The 21,931-nt window shown below is 44.8% G+C and overlaps 1 protein-coding gene across 1 annotated transcript in view; it reads left to right on the top strand.

Annotated features, from left to right (window-relative positions):
* PMFBP1 (polyamine modulated factor 1 binding protein 1) overlaps positions 1–21,931 on the top strand; it is a 49,201-nt gene extending 27,270 nt beyond the window's left edge. The window contains exons 6-20 of the mRNA XM_045819136.1: positions 2,691–2,801; positions 5,114–5,240; positions 5,341–5,498; positions 7,252–7,492; positions 9,611–9,800; positions 9,964–10,117; positions 10,713–10,880; positions 11,152–11,289; positions 15,397–15,561; positions 16,088–16,255; positions 16,562–16,729; positions 17,491–17,594; positions 18,035–18,109; positions 20,224–20,462; positions 21,846–21,931. Coding sequence (XP_045675092.1) covers positions 2,691–2,801; positions 5,114–5,240; positions 5,341–5,498; positions 7,252–7,492; positions 9,611–9,800; positions 9,964–10,117; positions 10,713–10,880; positions 11,152–11,289; positions 15,397–15,561; positions 16,088–16,255; positions 16,562–16,729; positions 17,491–17,594; positions 18,035–18,109; positions 20,224–20,462; positions 21,846–21,931 — 2,292 coding nt within the window. The remainder of the gene's footprint in view (positions 1–2,690; positions 2,802–5,113; positions 5,241–5,340; positions 5,499–7,251; positions 7,493–9,610; positions 9,801–9,963; positions 10,118–10,712; positions 10,881–11,151; positions 11,290–15,396; positions 15,562–16,087; positions 16,256–16,561; positions 16,730–17,490; positions 17,595–18,034; positions 18,110–20,223; positions 20,463–21,845) is intronic.

Raw genomic sequence — 21,931 nt, 5'->3', positions numbered from 1 at the left:
CCTTTTATTTTATTTATATTCTCCATGGTATGCATCCTCCCCACCACACTTAGTTCAAGATCATAAAGAAACTTAAAATCTTTCACACAACAACCTAAGTGCCCATCAAGAGGGAAAGGGTTAAAGAGATTGGGAGATGGTTAAAGAGACATGGGTATATTGTGGAATAGTATGAGCCAAGCAAATAGATTAAGCCAATCTATAAGGGCACATGGAAGAATGCTTGTGATATATTGTTGAGAATAAGTTGCAGAATCTTATGTGCAGTTCCACTTTTGTTTTTCAATTCCTTTAATCATGATATAGAAGTATAAACTGGAAATTACCGATTGTGTCCCCTCCCCCTTAGGGGAAATGAAAGAGGGAAGAATAAATGGAAAGGAAGTTTTTAACTCTTGTTACCAATGCTTGGGTTTTATTTGAATTATTCTCAACAAACAACAAAAATTTCAACTTCTGGCCAAGATCAAGGCATAGGCAGATACACTTTACCTCCTCACACAACCAAAAGAAGGACAACAACAAATTTAAAAAAAAAATTACCAGAACTACCAGAAAGTCGAACTTTATGGAAGTTCGACAACCAAGGAGTTAAAGAAGAAACATTCATCCAGACCGGTAGGAGGGGCGGACACAGGCAGTCAGGACACAGGCAGCCAGGGCGGAGAGGATGTGTGGCACAGCAGTGGCTGGAGAACCAGGTGGGCAAGGCAGCAGCTGGCAGTCCAGCATTTGCATGCGGATAAACTAGGGGGGAAGAAATGGGGAGTGAGACTGCACCATCCAGGGTTCCAGCACAGGAAAAGAAAGCCACAAAAACCTCCGGTTATAAAAACTGTGGGGGCTGTGGCCGCAGGAAAAACTCCCAGCCTCACAGGAGAATTAGTTGAAGAGACGCACGGGGTCCTAGAATGTACACAAACTCACCCACCCAGGAATCAGCACCAAAAGGGCCAAATTTGCTTATGGGTAGGGGGCAAAGTGACTGAAAGCCAAGCAAGAGTCATTGTTCCCTATCAGACCCCTCCCCCACATATAGTGCCACAAGTAGTGATGTGGGTTGCACCCCCTGGTGAATACATAAGGCTCCACCCCTTACAATGTAACAGGTGCCTCAAGGCAAAGCAATATGACCCAAATAAAAGAACAGATCAAAGCTCCAAAAACAGAACTAAGTGATGAAGAGATAGCCAACCTATCAGAGGCAGAGTTCAAAATACTGGTAATCAGGATGCTCACAGAAATGGTTGAGTATGGTCACAAAATAGAGGGAAAAGTGAAGGCTATGAAAAGTGAAATAATGAAAAATATACAGGGAACCAACAGTGAAGAGGAGGAAATGGGCTCAAATCAACAGTTTGGACCAGAAGGAAGAAATAAACATTCAACCAGAACAGAACGAAGAAACAAGAATTCAAAAAAAAATGAGGTGAGGCTTAGGAACCTCTGTTTAAACATTCCAACATCTGAATCATAGGGGTGCCAGAGGGAGAAGAGGCAGAGCAAGAAATTGGAAACTTATTTGAAAAAATAATGAAGGAGAAATTCCCCAGTCTGGCAAAGGAAATAGACTTCCAAGAACTCCAAGAAGCTCAAAGAGTCCCCAAGAAGTTGGACCCAAGGAAGCACATACCAAGGCATATCATTAGTAAGTTAACTATCAGCTGACTTCTCAAAAGAAACCTTGCAGGCAAGAAGGGGCTGGAAAGAAGTATTCCAAGTTATGAAAGGCAAGGACCTACATCCAAGATGACTCTATCCAGCAAAGTTTTCATTTAGAAATGAAGTGCAGATAAAGTGCTTCCCAAATAAGGTCAAGTTAAAGGAGTTCACCATCACCAAGCCCTTATTATAGGAAATGTTAAAGGGACTTACCGAAGAAAAAGAAAATAAAAATACAAACAGTAAAATTAAAACAAACCCACAACTATCAACAACTGAACCTAAAAAAAACAAAACAACAAACAGCAAACAACTAGAACAGGAACAGGATCACAGAAATAGAGATCACATGGAGGGATATTAGCAAGGAGGGGAGGAGGAGAATGGGGGAAAAGGTACAGGGAAGAAGCATAAATGGTAGGTACAAAATAGAGGGAGGTTAAGAAGAGTATGGGAAATCAGGAAGCCAAAGAACTTAATATGTACGACCTATGGACATGAACTAAGGGTGGGGAGGGATGCTGGTGGCAGGCAGAGAATAAAGGGGAGAGAAAAGTGGGACAACTATAATAGCATAATCAATAAAATATACTTTTAAAATTTTTTCATGTTTTTTAATTTAAAAAATATACATACACATTTGTTCATTCCAAAAAAAACAACTTCCCTCTTTAATTCTTGAACTCTGAACAACATCTTCTGGTAGATTAGGTGCATCTTTCCTAATTTCACAGCCTCCAAAGAACCTCCATCTGCCTAACAAACTGGACCACACAGAGGTTCAAGAGGGAGTCCAAAATGTGTCCACTGACAAACTCAGAACAAAACATTGTCTTTGCCTTAGTGAATTTTGATGTAAGATTCAGAACATAATTCCTTCCTCATACCAAGCCCACAGGAAGCGCATGATTAATTATACAATGTTAAGACAGACTTAGGATGATAAAAGGAACACCCTGCTAAAATAGTAGTAGTAATAAAGACATTGCACTAATCATGCAGCATAACTGACCTGTGTTCAATTGCAGGTTCTAGAGCGTGAAGAGGCTTTGATAAAATTACAAGCAGACTTTGCTTCTTATACAGCCACCCACCGACATCCTCCTAGCTCCTCAGAAGATTGTGAAGACATCAAAAAGGTGGGAAAACTTTTGCTTATTTGTGCCTGGTGGGTCATCCAATTTGAGTTTGATTCTGGGTTTTCCTGCTTATTTTTAATATTTATGTTATCTTTTATCTCTGTGTAGTCTTGGTTGGCCCTGCTCCATGGATACTGTATATGTAATGTATCCAAGTCCCAACAAGTGTGTCCACCAGCACTGGATTTTGGAATTGAATTTTGGAATTGCTCCTGTCCCTTTACGCAGTTCCAACAGTGCACCTACACAAGATAGAGACTCCTTTTGGCTTGCTGGATTCAGAAGGACCATTCCAGCCTTCTAGTTTCTGGCTGGAGTTGAAAAGTAGCAAATTTAGGGAAGATTATTAATTCAAATTCATTCACTTTTTTTAAAACCTGATGTTATCAAAATTTAAAGGCATCTCAAAAGTAGATTCTCATACTGTATAAGCATTTAAGCCATGTAAACAAATAGCAAGATTTGACCAACCAGTAGTCAAGACGAGATTAGGTCCTCTCCTAGGTGAGTCATGCCTGAACTTGAGGTACAAGGCAAAGCTGGCCACATGAGGCCATGCCGTGGGCATGTGAGGGCGGCCTGCTGATGGTGAAGTAGGAGCAACAGGGGTAGCAGAGAGAGCAAACAGCACCTATAGCTCTCCAAGGGGTTCTCTGGCAGAGGAGCAAAGTCTTTCTGATCCCAGAAAGTTTGAATGAATGAGGGATCAATATTGAACTTTGGAGTTTCCTCCGTGGACATCTGTCAATATTTATTTTAAAGGTCAGTTCCATGTTATTCACATCCTACCTACAGCAAGATCTCATAACACTCCTTTTTCATTTTTGTCTGAAAAATGTCTTTATTTCTTTCTTACTATTTCATTTTTAAAGTGGTTTAAAAAAACACAACATTAAATTTACCATCTTAACCACTTTTAAGTGTATAGCTCATCCATGTTAACTGTATTAACATAGATGTGTGACAAATTTCTAGAACTTTTTCATCTTGTAAAACTAAAACCATATCCACTAAACACTAATTCCTCTTTTGACACTCTATTTTAAAAAAGTGATACAGACTTTCCCAAGAAACAGAATATACCTTCCCCAGCCATTTTTGTGTATCCTATCCAAAGCCTTCATGTTAGTATGATAGATTCATGTTAGATTCTATTAGGAATGGAACCATTTACACCTTAGTTAATACCAGCAGCCCTCTCCCTGCTCCGCTGGCCTGGCATATACTGGGACTTTGAGTCCCTGTAGTGCCCACCTGAGTCATGTGGAGACTGCCCTGCATTTCTCCAGCTGTCCCATCTTCATGCCACACTCACCGTCAGCACTGAAATCACATAACTAGCTCCTCCCAGCCTCCCTTGATGCCCATACACCTAATTGCTCCTCCTTAGGCATGGATTCATGCTCCTGCCTTCTCTTGGTTACAGCCCATTTCTCTCTCCTTCAGGGTAGAAGCCAAAGTTCTTGCCAAGGGACTACAAGCCATGACCGACCCAACTTCCTCACCTCATCTTCTGCTACTCTCCTCTTTACTTGCTCCACTGTAACCACACGGTCTCCTCCACATTCCCTCTCGGGCGCCTGGTCGCTGGCTACAAAGCTCTTCCCTCAGATGCCTCCAGCAAGTCCCTGCATAGAGGCCACCTTCTCAGGGAGGCCAACTGATCCATCCCATTTAATATTGCAACCCCACATACCTGCCCCTGCCCCTGCCCCATCAGCTCCACTCCCCTCTTACTGTTCTGTTTCTTCCACAGCAATTATCAATTTTTAACGTTTTCTACTGTATAAGTCACTACTTATATGCTCTTTGTCTGTCTCACCCTACCAGAAGGTCAGCTCCATGGGGGCAAGGATTTATGTCTGCACTGTTTGCAGCACTTAGGACAGTCCCTGGCACACAGTAGGCACTCCATCAGTGACACTGATTGTTGCAAGGAAGAAGAAGTGGCTTCTATTGTGCACATTCAATGTGAGTGTGAGAAGTCTGCCATATCCCTTTTTTAATTTTTTTAATGGCTATGTAATTGACAGACCATAAAATATCCCATTTACAGTGTGCAATCAGTGGCTTTTAGTATATTCACAGAGTTGGGCAACATCACCACTAATTCCAGAACATTTTCATCACTCCAAAAAGAAACCTGTACCCATGAGGAGTCACTCCCGATTCCCCCATGCCCCACTGCCACCCCTGGCAACCACTAGTCAACTTTGCACCCCACGGATTTGCCTGTTCTGGACATTCAGAATTTTGGAAGGCATTCTTCCCCCTTGTTCTCACCCTGCCCTGCTCTCCTTCTGTGTGCCCAGATCTTGAAGCACCTACAGGACCAGAAGGACAGCCAGTGCCTGCATGTGGAGGAATACCAGAACCTCGTGAAGGACTTGCGCATGGAGCTCGAGGCTGTGTCAGAACAAAAGAAAAACATCATGAAGGGTACACGGTGGGCTGGTGGTTGTGGCATGGAGGGGCAGGGATCCAGAAGGAAGTTGGAACCTGCCTCTAAGCAGGAGTACTCTGTGTCATGCCACTGTAGAAATGATGAAGCTGGAGCTGGACCTGCACGGGCTGCGGGAGGAGACATCTGCCCATTTGGAGAGGAAGGACAAGGAGGTCATGATCCTGCAGCACCGGCTGCAGGAGCTGCAGATGCAGTTAACTGAGACCCAAAAGCTGGGTTTGAAGAAAGACGCGGTAAGGCAGTAAGACCAGGTGCTCTCTAGTTGGAACTGCCAATAAGGCAGGTGTGAGGCCCAGCCTTGGCCAGATGGAGCAGGTTCAGCAGTTCTGCACCCACTGTGATAGCTTCAACTATCTGGAGCTTCAACTATGTGAAGAGCATCAACATATGTGCAACAGGACTGTGGGTTCTAGAGGCCCACAGACGATTCTGAGTACTTAATCTCTTTGGTAGTTCTCATAGCACATAATAAATAAATAAAATAGCCCAATCCAGGGTCCTTAATAGATATATTGACTCTAGAAGAGGTTTTTTCCCCAGCCCTGCAAGGTAGAGAGTTGGAACACACTCATGTTGTTCCCTTATGCTTTTGTTCATGGTTGATAGTAGAAAGATACTACAAAATAATGTGTAGCCCTGGCTGGTGTGGCTCAGTGGATTGAGTGCCAGCCTGTGAGCCTAAGGGTTGCTGGTTTGATTCCCAGTCAGGGCACATGCCTGGCCTGCAGGCCAGGTCCCCAGTAGGGAGCATATGAGAGGCAACTGCATATTGATGTTTCTTTCCTTCTCTTTCTCCTTCCCTGCCACCTCTCTAAAAATAAATTAATTACATGTTTAAAAATAATTATGTGTAGCCTCATGAAGAATATGAAGTGAATTTCAACTTTAAAATTACAAATATCTTAGAATATGTAGATCAGGCAGTTTGAAAGTATTAATGGAGCTATGTACTAGAAGATCTATAGTTGCCAACATAAATGAAGGTCCTAGAAAAGCCTAGGAATGAAACCAAGGACGGGAAAGTTGTGAAACTAATGCAAGCTTTTGTAGTCAGTGCTATCCAACTCGAAATTTTCCATCAGAGCTAGTAGAAATTATCCAGTTCTTGACTGACTGGTCATTCCCACCTCCTGTTTCAAGGTACAGAGGTGATCCATCAGTCAGAATAGAGGTGGTTGGAGAAGATGTCAACACGAAGCAAGGGGTTTGGATAAACAGCTCTGAGTCATTCATATATTCATCCCACAAATATTTTTGAGCTCCTGAGATATGCCAAGCACTGTTCTAGTCACTACGAATATCATAGAATTGTACACCTGAAACTTATAAAATTTTATCAACCAGTGTCACCCCAATAAATTTAATTTTTAAGAGAATATAATAAAACATGCAATATCCCTACTCTTACAGAGCCTATATTCTAGTGTGGGCAGACAGATAATGAATAACAGAATATGTCGTACAATGTCAGATACTGATAAATTCCTAAGATAGCTTCGTGGCTGTTTGACACAGGTTGGTCAGGGAAGGCCTCTTTGACAAGGTGACATTTGGAAAGAGATTTGAAGTAAGGGAGCTACCCAGGCAGAGGTCTTGAGGAAGAATATTCCAGGCAGAGGGAATAGCAAGTACAAAAGCCCTATAGTGGGAGTTCACATGGGGTGTTCCAGGAGACCAGCTGAAGCAGAGAGGGATGGGGTAGCCAAGGATCAGATCACGAGCACCCTGGGAGGCCTTTCTCTAAGTGAGGTGGAGCCAGCGGAGGGTTTTGAGCAGAGGTATACAAGATTTGTCTTGCCATTTTAGAGGCCCCCTCGGGCTGCTGCAGTGAGAACAGGCTGAGGTGAAGCAGGAGCTAACGTAGGAGGCTATTGCAATATCCAGGCAAGAGAAGACAGTGGCTGTGAGAAGGTTCAGAATAATCTCTGGCTGACTGCCCTGCCTCTGTTCTGGCCTTTATTAGCATTAACACTTTGCTTTCCTCAGCTCCTCCAAGAGAAAGATGAAATGCTGCACGAGCTAGAGAAGGAACTGACACAGGTTCAGACAACCCTCCTGAAAAAAGAGATGGAGTGGGAGAAGCAGCAGCTAATCACAACAGAACTTGAAATCGCCATCCAGGAGGCGAATCAGGATAAGAGCAAGGAGGAGTGTGAGGCCCTGCGCACTGAGATCCAGAAGCTGAAGGACCATCTCGAAGATGCCCAACAGCAGCAGAAGCTGGCTGGTGAGGGCCTGGCAAGCACTGTCCCCACCACACTTCCGACACATGGGGCTGGAGCAGCCCTTTTCTCTCTGTACACAGCCGCCCCCTCCACCTCCTCACTTTGTCCAAATCTTCCCATGATCTCATCTCACATCTCAGCAGCTACAACCACCTCTTGTACTCCTCCACTCACCCTCAACCTCACCATCTCTCTGGAACCTTCACCACATAGCAGATGCTCAGTTTGGGAAAGTGAACTGCCCACTGTTCCCTCAGCAGTTCCAACAGAAATCCTCCCCCTTCTCTGCCACGGGGAGGACAGGGGCCTGTGCTTTGTTTATTTGCACCACACTCCTCCCCATCTTCTGCAGAACCTTTGTCACACATTTTCTCTCTCCCTTCCCTGGTTTTTGACACTCTTTTTTTTTATTCCCTCCAAAAATTCTCTACTGCACAGCTTACACTATGGGTTGTATCCTTGTTCTTCTGCTAACACTGCTTTCTTGGAGGTCACCAACAACTTCTTGCCCTGGACATGGGGCAATGAAAGTGTTCTGGAATTACATATTGGTGATGGTTGCTCACCTTCGTGAGTATGCCAGGAACCGCTGAACTGGACAGTTTCAAGTTCTGTTGTCATTAGCTGCTGCTTCTCCTACTCCATCTCTGTTTTGGGAGGGTTGTCTGAACCTGTGTCAGTTTCTTCTCTAGCTCGTGCAACATTTCATCTTTCTCTTTATTTTACATTGTATAGAAATTTGGGGGGAAAGCAAAAGTTCTAAAGCTTGGCTCCCTTCCTTACCCTCCTCTGACTCTGTGTATCTATGCTGTCAGCCTCCATACCTCAACAAGTGTTTCTTAGCTTTGGAGACACAAGTCCCAGAGATATCATCATTGTTTCCCTCTGTTCTGATAGAATCATTCATCCCTAAGGCTCTGCCCTCCTGCTTTTCTCATCTCCATCTACATTCATTCTTTAGTGAGCACCTCCCCTCCTCGGAGCTGCATTTCTCTGCAGATGACTCTAAAACCTGGAGCCCTGGTCCTGATTTCATGCCTGTGGTCAGTCTTGGCTTCAGAGACTACCTGCACCTGGGCGACCCACCTTCCCCTCTAACTCAACATCCCCAAAACTGAACCTGTCCTCTTCCCTGCATCAAAATTTTTTTCTCCCTTCTTACAAGGTCTATAATTATTTGCGTAGTGACACCACCTTTCTTCCAGTATTTCAGGCTGGAAAAAAATGGAGAGGAGAGCAAAGTTTAAAGTAGAAATGAAGGTAGAAACCACTGGATGTGGGGATACAGTGGGCTTAGAGAAACTCCAATAAGCAACTCTTTTGGGTGTTTTTCCCTTGTACCCAGTGAAGGCAAGGACACAGGCTAAATGATACTGTAGGAATTCTTTCTCCATTCTAATTTATTCAGATGTCCCTAAAGTGTTCTTTCCTTTATGTCAGGTCCCTGCTCAAGAGCCCACAAAATCAACTCCAAACCTTTAATGCATTCATAGTCCTTCAAATAATCCTCTAGTCCATGCACTCGCTTAGCGCTGTCTCCCAGAACTCCTATCCAGATTCCTTTCCAATTAAACCCATCTCTTCCCTTCTTGTCACATGACTTCTCTATTCCCTTATCAGGCGTTTACTCTAACTGTCCCCCATCTGGAATTCCCTTCTAAGGTATAGCTCAGCCCCTTTTCCTCTGTGAGTCCAACCCCAACTGTTCTTACATTGATCTTGCTTCCTGAGTTGACTGTCATTGCAAGTTTAACATCACCATGGTCTCTATATCAAGTGGGCCAGTATGGCTCCCTCACTAGACTCTAAACTCCAGAAGGGCCAGGATGTGCCCCTAATGACTGGATGAGTTGCATAAGGTACACTGAGCAATTGCTATCAATTAGTTTAATTTTAGCCGAGAATGAGACCGCAGCTGGAGGGTAGTTGAAGACAGATAATTTAACAGAGCTCCTTAGGAGTGATAATGAAATGGAGAGAAATGAGGACAGATTGGAGATTGAAGCAGGTCACACAATAAAGGAACAGACTTTTTAACTGGCCTGATTCAAGAATCTGATCTTCACACATACTCTCTTCTCGCATGGTCATGCCCCTAGCTTGTCTCCTGTCTTCTGCAGCTCAGCAAGCAGCCCAGTACAAAGAAGAGGCCAGCAATGCAAAGAATGACCTGGAGGATTCCCAGAGGAAACTGCAAAGCTGCATTCTCTCAGAGAAGCAGAAGGAAGACACCATCCAGGAGCTTCAGAGAGCACTTCAGAAGCTGCAGAAGGATTCCTTGATGGCTGAAGAGGAACTTACACCCAACAGGTACCACAGGTTCACCTCCAGAGAGAGCCTTTCTCCCTATGAGCCAGTCAGGACATTGTGGGCAGCTGCCCAGGACTGGGATAGCAAGCCCCATGAGGCTAGGTCACAGTCCCCCAACACAGACACCGAAGTGCATCCTCCTATTGTTGCCATTTGGCTTTAGGAAACGGATAGAGGAGCTGACATCAGAACTCTCTGAGGTCCTGAAGAAGCTTGAAAATTCAGACAAGGAAAAGAAGCAGCTTCAGAAGACAGTGAATGAGCAGGATATGAAAATGAATGAATTGCTAGATCATATCAAACTCCTTCAACACCAGGTATGAAGGGCAAACAGGCAGCCAGCTCAAGCATTGGCTCTGCTTAATGTTAAATAAATTCATCTTTATTTGAAAAGATGCCGCCACCAATCCATGGTGAACAGATTGTCCGGAATTTGTGTTTGAATGCAAAGCCAGCCAGTTAGCTCCAGTTCGTATGGCCAATAATAAGCATTTCAAGGGCTAAGCTTAAAAAGAGTCAAAGGACAATGTGGTTTTTTCTGGGATTCAAAAGCTATCCTTGTCAATTAAAGTCTTTGACCTCTGAATTATTCTCTTTATGTTTTTCTCAGATTTTTTAAACTTTATCCAAAAGGGTTTTGTGTGGAAAGATGTGGTAAGTGGGAGAGAAGGTTGATGCTGTTGAAACTGGATCTGTAAATAAAATAAATTGGTATATCTAAATGAACAAATTAAAAATCTGGGGCAATGTTGCTGAACATGAGAGGGAACTTTTTTTATCACACATGCTAAATAACCAAGGAGTTGCTCTCATATTTTTTTCAGCTATTCCCTGGGTACCATTGTCTCAGTTTGTTTGTTTCTCCAAAAATATACAGTCCAAGGTCTTTCAGGTCAGCCTTTATTTTCTCAGCACAGGGAGCTAACCTCCATCAAAAGCACTCAAGAGGAGGAGCTTAAGGAATTAACAAGGTTAGTGGAGGAGAAACGGGAACAGTTGAAAAAGAGCAAAGAAAAGGAAAAGCTGATGGAGGTAGAGATCGAGTCATTGCAACTGGAAGAAAGAAAGAAAGAAAAGACGGTGAGAAGGAGAATCTTGAAAGAGTCGGAGTCATAAATACAGGACCAGACACGAGCCCAGGCAGACCGTGGTGGGATACAGAGGCTGTGGGTGCTCAGACCTCAGGAGAGGAGGGAGGGAAGGTGGGAAAGGCAAGTGGGGAGGAGAGAAAAGGCCTGAGATAACATAGGGTGCAGAGTGGAGCTGTGGGTGAGAGAAGGAGGAATGGGGTTCTAAAGGAGTCTGAGGGTAACAGCTCTTTTCTGGTCTTTGTTCTTTAATTGGGGAACAGTCAAAAGAAACGTTGCGAAATTTGGAGGAAGAAAATGAGAATCTCAAACTACAGTTTAAGCAGCATTCTACACAACTAGAGACCTCTGTCAGCAAATACAACTCCTCCCAGAAAGTCATCCAAGAGCTGAATAATGAGGTGAGTAGACAGAAACCCCAATAATGAGGTGAGTAGACAGAAACCCCAAGGGGGTGAGAAACTTGAACCCTGTGTCCCTTGACCTGAAATCGGCTCCTAGCTCTTCCCCCACCAGAGAAATGCTGGGCCCATGTGCACCCTGTGATACCTGCAGCTCTTCTCCCCTCCTTCAAGTAGGGTGCCCCTTAAGCATCCAGTTGCTCAACCAAAGAACTGTTCCATCCACATGTGGAAGGTCTTATTTAAAAACATCTGGTGGAACTCCCAGGCTATTTGGGCTTTGACATCAAGTCCTCCAGTGTTGCATCTGAGACCAGAGTTAAGTGAATCCATTGTCTGGGGCAATTTGCTGAGGAACACTTCCAAAAATAACACCAAAGCACAAAAACGGGGTGGAAGGGGAGATGGCTGTTTTTCATTACACATAAATTTCATTACACAATAAAGATGACAGAAAGGAGTAAATGCATCTAACATGTGCGAGGCACTGCGCTTCGGTTCAGTCATCATTTATTAATTGTCTGCGTAAGTCCTTTACATGCCTTCCGTCTGCTTTACTCCCAAGAAGATATGCATTACTATGATCTTCAGTTTACCAAAAAAAGAAAGGCTATGGTTTAAAGTGATTAATTAGTAAAGATGGGATGGACCAGCATTCAAACATGGTTCATCTGAGTCTAGCATCAAACCTCTTTCCCCCTCATCATGAATGGCAATGTTTTCCCCAGCTGAATGCATTCCATCTTTCCGGGCAAGAAACAAATTGAGCATCTTAATAGGTGGTCTCTTGGGTTACAAATGAGAAACCAGCAGCTCTGATTCCTTCACAATATAAAAAAGAAAAAAGTTAATCTTAAAATGCTATGACTATTCTACGAATAGCTCTGCCCAGTAGAATTTTCTGCCATTGCAGAAAATTCTAAATTACAGCTGTCTAATACTATATTCACCAGCCATGTGTGGCTATTGAGTGCTTGGAATATGGCTTAGTATAACTCAGGAACTGAATTTATAATTTTAATACTAACTAATTTTAGTTTTATTTAAATGTAAATAGCCTCATGTGACTAGTGTCTACCATATTAGATAGCAGAGAAACTCATGACTCTGGAGTTTTTTCCTCCAGAGATATAAATCTCTGCTATGATCCAGAGTTGACTTCTAAGTCACTCAAATCCTCGAGGAACCTCTCTGCAAAAAGGGGATACTACTTAAGTATTTAATACAGGTTTGTCAATACATTTGCCAAAAGAAAGTTAGTCATGTAAATGTGGAAGTAAAAGCACTAAGTTCAGAATTCCTTTGGTGGGAATCAGGAGGCTAGAGGGTTTTGTGTGTGTGTAAACATGTTCCACTTTTTAAAAGCATGCCCCACCCTGGCTAGTGTGGCTCAGTAGATTGAGTGCCAGCCTACAAACCAAAGGGTCACCAATTCAATGCCCAGTCAGGGCACAGGCCTGGGTTGCTGGCCAGGTCCCCAGTAGGGGCACACGACAGGTAACCACACATTGATGTATCTCTCACTTTCTTTCTTTCTCCCTCTCTTCCCCTCTCTCTAAATATAAATAAATAAAATCTTTTTAAAAATAAAAGCGTGCCCCAATTATGAATCAATTGAAATAGCCATTAGAAAGAGGCTTAGTTTTGCATTCTAAAACATATTTTTATTTCATCAATATTCTATATCTCAATTTAAAAATTTCCCATCTGAAGTCAAGGCAATATAGAGATTCTTTTCACCTCCTTGATTCTAGGATGTTTTCTACCACATTTTGTAATTAATTACTGTTAATAATAATAAAGCTAATTTATTTTTATATATTTATTCTGTATTTGGACATTTTACCAAACCCATTTATAAGAAGTAATAGTTTTTTAGTTGCTTCTCATGGATTTTCTAAGTTATGCTAAAATCATTTGCAAGCAACAATTTTCTAAACCTTTATAATATTTTATTTTTCTTGCCTCATTGCACTAGGCAGTACTTACAGTGTAGTGTTCAACAGTAGCTTCCTTTTCTTCCTTTTAATATTAACGGAATTCATGTTTTAGTAGGATTCCCTGTAATGTGGTGAATAAAATTAATTGATCCTAACTTTGGCCCACCCTTGTATTCCAAGTATAAATGCTCACTGCGTATCATGTACCCTCTTTCAGTCACTCCTTGGAACATTATAAGAAATGAACTAAGGCCAATATGACTACAGTGTAGCAATCAAGGAGGATACTGGTATAGATGAGAGCAGAGAAATATGTGGGGGGCAGACACTGTGGACTGTTAAGAAACTTTGTGTTTTATTCTAAGAACAATCAATAGATATTGATGAAATTTCCTCAAGGGGCAGGGGAGGTGATTTGATCTGACTTAAGTTTTCAAAATAGAACTTTGATGTGTCGAAATGGATTGGGGAGGGGATAGGTGTGGAAGTGAGGAAACCAGTGGGGGGGCTATTGCTATCTAAGCTAGAGTTGTGTCACCGAAGACAGAAGATAGCAAATTCAGGATGTGCTTTGGCAGTAGAATTGGTCAGACTGACAGGATGAATGTGAGAGAAAGTAAGGAATCAAGAGTGATTTAGTGTAACTCACCTGTAAAACCACCTGGGTCTAATGCCTTTGGCAAGGAGAGAATAAACCTTTATGAGAACTTTTATTAAAACTCCTTGATTCTGTGTTTTTAGTATCTTTTTCCAAGATAAACCACTCATGTTTGAGAAATTGAAGATAAACCTTCCATTTTAGTTTCTAGCATCATTGTGATTTTTTTGCCACCCTTATTTTCAGTATCTCACTTCTATGATGACATTTCTCGATTCAGCCATCAATTATCAAGCACCTATGATAAACTGTGATATTTCCCATGACTCCCCTGGTTTACTGGGCAGACCTGGTGACTCCATTTTTTCAGAAGTCCCCAGGAACAGTGTACTTTTATTCCCAGAAGACCAACTTATTCCATCTTTAGGATTAGTTTCACCCTCACCCCAGACATGTTAACACAAGGACAGAAATATACTAATCCCTAAAGTCAAAGTTACTCAAAATACCATTTGAAAAAAAAATAATAATAAACTTCAAGCACTGAGCAGTTACTGAAGAAAACCCAAAAGAGTATGTTACTATGCATGTGGCCACATGGAGAATGCAGGTGTACTAGAATACCCAAAAAAACAGAAGTAAAGTATATGAATTTCTAAGGTCTTCCTCCTGCTTCCAGACTTAGGTTTAGATCTCCGTCCTGTACCTAAAGTATATAATAAGATGACTGATTCCTTAGCACCTTCATGATCACAACTCACAGCTATGTAGTATTTATACTTAAAAAGCCCTTTTCGTGTCTCATTTGATCGTCACAAAATCTCTATGAAGCAGTTGAAAGTATCCCGATTTGCAGAATAAACTGAGACTCGAGAGATTAAGTAAATGACAGAACCAGGACCTCAACACAGATTCTCTAACTCCACATCTCAATTCCTTTTAACTAGCATGAATACTCATCACTAAGTTTAAGACACAGGCTTTTAGTTTTTAAATACACTTCTGCCAAAACTATGGGTTTAATGCAGCTCTGATTCCAAACATTGCCCAATGCAATATCTCCCTCGGTCCAAAACCATTATTTAATATTAACTGAGCGCCTATTATGTGCCATGCCCTGAGCTGTAAGTGGTGGTATAGAGCGATGAAGAAAGCATGCACAGCCCATCTTTCATGGTGCAACAAATCCAATGGATAATGTCAAGAACAAAGTGAGGTATAATGCACACAACTGAGATACTGTAGCACGTCTCCCACCCTAGAATTGGATTCCAGATCTTTATCAAAGGCTGCAGAGTCTGCAAAAGGGACTTCCCATGTACTTGACACATGATGACCCAGTACTGCCAGTAGCCCTTGTATTTGGGGGAGATGGAACTAGAAGGTTGAACCATGGGGAGAGGACAGCAGAAGAGCCTGGAGAGGCAGCTCTTCCTTTTACAACAATGAGGTGGAGGTGGAGCATTATCACATACGGGAAGGAGAGCCCAGTGCTTGTGCATTTCCTGTAGACACTCAGAATGCCTCTATAGCCATGAACCTTGGCCATGATATTCCCCCTCCCTGAAGGTTGCCATTCAGAAGAATGCCTTAGCGAGTCTGCAGGCCCAGCTAGACAAGGCTATACAGAAAGAGAAGCACTGTCTCCAGACCATGGTCAGTAAAGAAGCCTATGAGGAATTATCCCGGAAGTCAGCCGCCTGCCAAGATGACCTGACACAAGCTCTCGAAAAGGTTGGCCACGTCCTGTGTCCAGGGTTGTTTGGGGACAAAGAAATAAATGTCCTAGCAGGGGGAAAGGCATAGGAGCCCATTTCCTACACTACTGGCTGTCAAACCCTTGCATGAGCTGGGGTGTCTGTCCAGAGAAGGCCTGCTTCTTAGTGAGGGTTTTGGGGAGGGCTGGGGGGAGCAAAGGTGGGGGCCAGATGTAACAGATCTTTCTGCCCATGGGTGATCCCGGGGGGAAGGTTTTCACAGAGCCTGGATTATCCGCGAAATTCATGCCCTGTGCTGATCATTCCTGGCAGACCAGTTTATAGGACTGAAAAGAGAAGAAATAGGGGAGGGAACATGAGGAGGCAGAAAACCAACCACTGTCATTTCCCACTGTCTCCGGGACACTAGGAAAGTGACAGGGTGTCTGTGCCACCCTGAGCAGAGGACAGGGAGGGATCAGAACCCTTCTCCATTCAAAGCTCAGCAGAGAAGGCCAAAGGGCTCTGGCAGCCACTCTCATCCCCTTTGTCTTTACCTAAAGCTCAATCATACGATATCAGAGACCAAGAGCCTGCACCGAAACTTGACACAGGCCCAAGATAGGAAAGTTCAGCTGGAAGATGAAATCATGGCTTATGAGGAGAGGATGAAAAAACTCAACATGGAATTAAAAAAACTTCAAGGCTTCCATCAGGAGAGTGAGCTAGAGGTGAGGGGCAGTCTGGGGGCTCAGGCTGTCTTCCTGCTCGAGGTCCCCAAGGTCATCTCTAGCACCCAGAACTATTTAGCATTGAATCATTCCCTTTGGCTAATGGGTTCCCTCCCCTGGTTTGGCCCTATGAGCTTAAAGCATAGAAGCAACACTCAGAGCATGGGTGCCCTCTGCTGGCCACTGGAAAGAAAATACCCCCTAACGAATCTGAAAGATGAGCAAGAGCCCTCTGGCCTCATTACGGGTCCTCTGGAGTCAGGGCAGCAAGCTGGGGTCTCCTCCTCACTTTGCCCTTCTGAGCAGGTGCATGCCTTCGACAAGAAGCTGGAGGAAATGAGCTGCCAAGTGCTGCAGTGGCAGAAGCAGCACCAGAGCGACCTCAAGATGCTGGCCGCTAAAGAAGAGCAGCTTCGGGCCTTCCAGGAGGAAATGGCCACCCTGAAAGAGAGCCTCCTTGCTGACGAGAAGGAGGTAGGTACTCCTCGGCTTCTGGTCACTCCTTCCCAGTCCCTGCCAGCACATCGCACAACCGTCTGGATGCCAGGTAGCACTTGGTGGGGGTAGAAGTGACTGGGAACAAGGAAAGAACACCTGTTCTATTCCATACAAGGCAGAGTCTAGGTGCTCTAGGCCCACAGCACCTGTCTGAACCCAGACATCTTCCTGCCAGGCACACCAGTCACCCCTGACTCAGATAATCCACTAGGCAGTTCCCCTCCAAGCCCATCCTAGCACTTTTATCTACCGTGCTGTGGAGTCAGCTAAGAGATCTCAGGTGTGCCCCATGCCCAGCACCCTGAGCCATGAAATTCATGGCAGGAAGCCGCAGGATACCCTGGAGTGGCCACAGGACCTTGGCTCTAGTTAGAAAAAAGGCATCTCCTCCTCAAGATATTTTTTCTCCCATATTGAAAAATTGACTTAACATGCTGCTCTTTTAGAACAAGCCGCTTTCATTAATGTCTTTGGCCTGAAAATCGTTACTGTAAATATACAAATCTACTCTGTCTCTACATAAACACCACCTGCTCAGAGGTGTCCCCTTGTGTGGGTGCGGTCTGCCCTGCTGGAGGCGGAGTCCTGCTGTGGCCATTCCAACTCTGGCCTCGGAGCTGGACGGCAGAGTCAGCGTTTCTTCCCCCAGGAGGAGAGAAGAGGCCTGAATCAGGAGTAGGGAGCGGACAGGCCTGTGCTCCCACCCCTTACTGTCCCATTTTCTTCTTGTACCAAAGATCTGTTGCTTGCCCCCGCGGTCTGCGCCCAAAGACCCCTGTAGGCTGCGCCAAGAGAACGATCAGATCATGACCAACATGGAGCAATGGGCCAAAGATCAGAAGTAAGTAAGGAAGAAAAAAGTAAAGCAGGGTCCCAAGGCCTGGGCTGAACTGAGGGACCCATACATATGCCAAAGAACAGTATCACACAGAGCCCTTCTGGGAAGCTGATCCCGTCCCAACACACACCCAGGAGCTGGGGATGAGCTAGAAAGCCCAGCTGACTTAGAAATGGAGTAACTCTCCCAACTTGGTGTCCACTTTCACTGCCTGGATCCCTGGAACTCACCTGGGATCACAGGGAATTTGCACAGGAGTTGAGTATGGAGAGTCCTCTTAATCTCCAGGTGGCAGGAGCTCCAGCTCTGGGGACTGGGTGATGAGCAGAGGCCCGGGGCCCAGCAGAAGCCCTGCTGAGAACACCCATTGTCCCATCTAGCCTGCCCATGGTCTTGTTCACAGGGGTCTGGGAAATGTTTTTCTCTTGTGGATTTTATTACAGGATCGCCAATGAGCAATTAGGAAACAAGCTCCGTGAACAGGTCAAATATATCGCCAAGCTGACTGGTGAAAAGGAGTAAGTCATCCCACACACTCTGCTGTTGCTTGGGCCCCGAGGAAAAGGATCAAGCAGAAGCCAGGGTGGCTTTATCACTGGATGCATGCGAATACCCCAGGAAAGGCCTGGGACTTTGGAAAAACTCCGAGTCCTATCCGCATCTGTGTGACCCTGGGCACATCACCTCACCCCTTTGGGCCGTAGCTCCCTCAACAACAATGCAAGGGCGTCGATAGTCTCCATGTGCCCTCCCACTGTCATTTTCTGTGATTCTCACAGGTCATGGGCACTGAAAGCAGACTGTATTAGTTAGGGTAGGGGCCAAGCTGCTCTAACAGAGATTTCCAAATGAAGGAACACCTCTAGGACGTGAGAGGTCCAGGTTGGTGGGGTTCCTCTGTCCCACGTGGTCATTTGGGGACCTCGTTCCTTCCATTTGTTGCTCTACCCTTCCCTGTGGCCTTGCTTCCTTTTCATGGTCAAGGCTGGGTCAGCAGAGAATGTGGTAGGAGAGGACTGTTGGAAGTTCAGGAGTAGAGGCAAAGATACAGACGTCTAAAACTGAGATGGCAAAGGCGGTATAGCAATAGGTAATGACAAGCTCTAGGGCAGTGCTTCCCAATCTTCCGTCAGAGAACACTTAGAAAATGACCACATTTGTTTGGCACACCAGGAGGGTCTGGGATGGGGTTGCTTTGACAAAGTTGGCCGACCAGCAGCTGCTCCATCCCCTGCACCAAGGGTGGAGGTATCTCAGCACACCTGGAACCCACCCGTGGAAAGCTCAGCTCCCGGCTTTGACCTAAAGAGGGGTGGCTGAGTTGAAAGCAAGGATAAGATCGTTGGAATAGGGAGGTAGGAACAGAGAGGCCATTGGGGATGCTGACAGGAGTGGACCAGTGGTGAGAGGGGCAGCGAGCCAGGGAAGGGGGGCTTGCCAAGGACAAGCCCACCTGCAAGCCCAGGACATGCAGAATGTGGTGACGACTTGAGGGTCGACAAAGGAAGGCGTGTCTTCAACTCTGGCCGGGTTTATGGAGAACAGGAGGGCAAAGCATATGGCCAGAGAAGAAACTGAGAATGAATTACTTTATTTTCTTTAGGGAAAAAAAAATGAAAGTTTTTACTAAGACAAAAATACTTTCTGAAAGGGTTCAACTAAAAGAAAAATTGTCAGAATCAGAGGGTATCAGGCTTTTTCTTACATTGTGCCACATTCCAAGTAGTTCTGTTTCATTCTTGAGTGGGCTTGAGCCTTTTTGAAGGAAAACTATCTTTGAATAATAACAACAGCTCCACTAATATTTATTACGTACACATGTGAGGTACTGTTCTAAGTACTCTACTGGTATTAACTTATTTAATCTTCACGAGACCTCACCAATTAGGGGCAGTTACAGTTGCCGTTTATGGAGGAGGAAAGAGGAAATCGGAGGCTAAGTGACTTGCCCGTGGCTGCACAAGTAGTAAGTGGCAGAGCCAGCGTTCCAACTCGGGAAGTTTGGTTCCAGAGCCGCTGTCCCCACCGCCCTCAACGCTGATTTGGAGAAATATAACTATTGACATGAATAGCTGCCATTGGTTGAGCCCCGGGGATATGCTGAGGTGTCTTCCCCCCTTGTGCACATCACAGCCACTGTTTTCTCGTCTGTAAAATGGGGATAAGTTATTTGCCCAAGCTCTCCACAGAGCCGGATCCCCATGCTTTCAATCTTTCAGCAAAGGGATGTGAAAGAACTTGGACGTCAGCATCAGAGCTGGGTGAGAGTGTTTCTGAGGCACAGCCATGAGAAACCAAGCCCTTGTGATCGGAGTCGTTTGTGACAGCCTTCTGGCTCTTCCAATCACACTTCCATCATTTGTCAAACTCAGTTGTCCCCATCTAAAGATGAGAACACAGAGCGAGAGCTGAGATGACTCAGCGGGTCAGGAGTCTACCCTGACCCCAGGCCTGGGCCTCTTCCAGGGAACACACATAGGCATCCATTTCCACAGAACATGTGTGAAAGCACTAGCCCGGAAGGAACCAGACATCCATGGCCCTCCTTCTTGCGGGGCCTTTATCTGTCTTTTCCAGTGGGGAACCAGTAGCTGGGGCATCCACCCACCAGCCCTTCCCTCTCCCTCCCCAGCCACCTCCACAATGTAATGGTCCACCTGCAACAGGAAAACAAGAAGCTGAAGTGCGAGATAGAGGAGAAGAAGCTGAAATCAGGGCACCCAAGGTTGTGCACCAAAGCCCTGCTCCCAGGCAAAACAGAGGTCACACAAAGGGGCAAACTGTGTGGCACCTTGGGCTGGAGGGGGACCACCCCAGACATGAGGCAAAGAATGGATGTCACCAAGTTTGTCGGGATTCCCCACTGTTCAGGTATGTCTGCCATTTTTCTTCTGCTACTTACTACGATATCGGCTTAATCCCACAGGTCAAAAAAATGTCAGCCTGATGGTATTTTTGAAGAGATCACTGGATTAGGAATTCAAATAGAGACAAGGAAACAGATCTTTTTCTTACTGACTCAGGACCAGAGATCATTGTTCCCTTGTCTACAGACACAACATGTTGCTCTAAGACTCTTGGCTGATACCCGAATACCTCCTATCTCAGATCTATCCCTTACCCTGACCAGTCCCCTTTGGGAATGGTGAGGACCAAAGGGGAGAACAGGCAGAATAGGCATCTTCCTCCTGCCATGTGTTCTGGACACCCCAAAAGAGCGGCCTGCCCCCTGCATTCCCTGGGTCCACAGCTACCTGTTCTGCCACGCAGACTCCATGTTACCCCAAGAGCAAGCCACACTGCAACAGAGCCGCCTGGCCACAGGCCAGTCCTTGAGGAATCACCTCATTAATTTCTCCTCAAATAAAGACTGTCACTTCCTCCCTGTTCCCTCAGGTTCCACATATTGCTAGCCCTGAGCATCATTTCCATACAAGTTTTTCAGAGGACAGTGAGTTCCCAGCCCTCTCTCTTGACCTGGATCAGCGCTTACGGGAACATGTCAAGGTCCCAGCCTATTTTGCAATACACTAACATTGTCTTGGGTTTTGTCTACTTCCCACAGTGGAGTGAGCCTTGGAACCATAGGACCACCTCCAGGCCCAGATTCTAAAATAAAGACACGAGCACAGAAGTCTCTGTGAGCTCCTGGCGCCCTGCGGGCACCTCTGCCCCCAGCGGCGTGTCCATCCCACTTTCTCTGGGTTCTAAGATACAGCTCTCTGTCACACTGACAGGGAGCTGAAATTCCCAAAGTGAGCTTCTGGATTGGTTTATAAACCAACAAGAAATAATTAGGTCCTTTTTTATTCTTTCCATCTCTGTCTGGAATTTAAGAAGGTCTACAAACCTCAAAAAAGGAAGTAATCCTGAGGCCCAAAAGAAAGAAGAGAAACAAGTGATGCATTTTTCCAAATGGAGGAGGGAGAGACTGCTTTTTCCCTGGGCACCACACTGTATCCTTCCTTTTAACAATTTTATTTTTCTCCCCAGCCAGCTCAGTACAAGTAAAATTCCATTATAACAAACTCCAAGGACAGCTAAACTATTTTATTGTGGTAGGATTTTGTTAAACTGAGTACATGTCTAGAATTTCTATTTCTAGTCCATAGGAAATTGAGAGAAATAGCTACAAAGGTAAAGTAAAAGAAAGAAATGAAAGAGCTTGCATTTCTGGGTGGAAGGGTAGGAAAAGCAAAGGAAGAAACCCACTAGTTGGTAGCAATTCTTAAATACTCTTGCCTCCCTCCCCAGCCAAACAAAAGCGAAGAAAAGTCACTGCTTATAGCAACACAGGGTGCCAGGACTCAGGAAAGGCGAATTCCAGAAATGCCGTGTAA

The sequence above is a fragment of the Phyllostomus hastatus genome, unplaced genomic scaffold (genome assembly GCF_019186645.2).
Source record: "Phyllostomus hastatus isolate PE091 unplaced genomic scaffold, TTU_PhHast_1.1 phas_scaffold_345, whole genome shotgun sequence".
Taxonomy (NCBI): domain Eukaryota; kingdom Metazoa; phylum Chordata; class Mammalia; order Chiroptera; family Phyllostomidae; genus Phyllostomus; species Phyllostomus hastatus.
The sequence above is the reverse complement of the archived record's forward strand: the minus strand, read 5'-3'. Positions and strand labels throughout refer to the sequence as shown.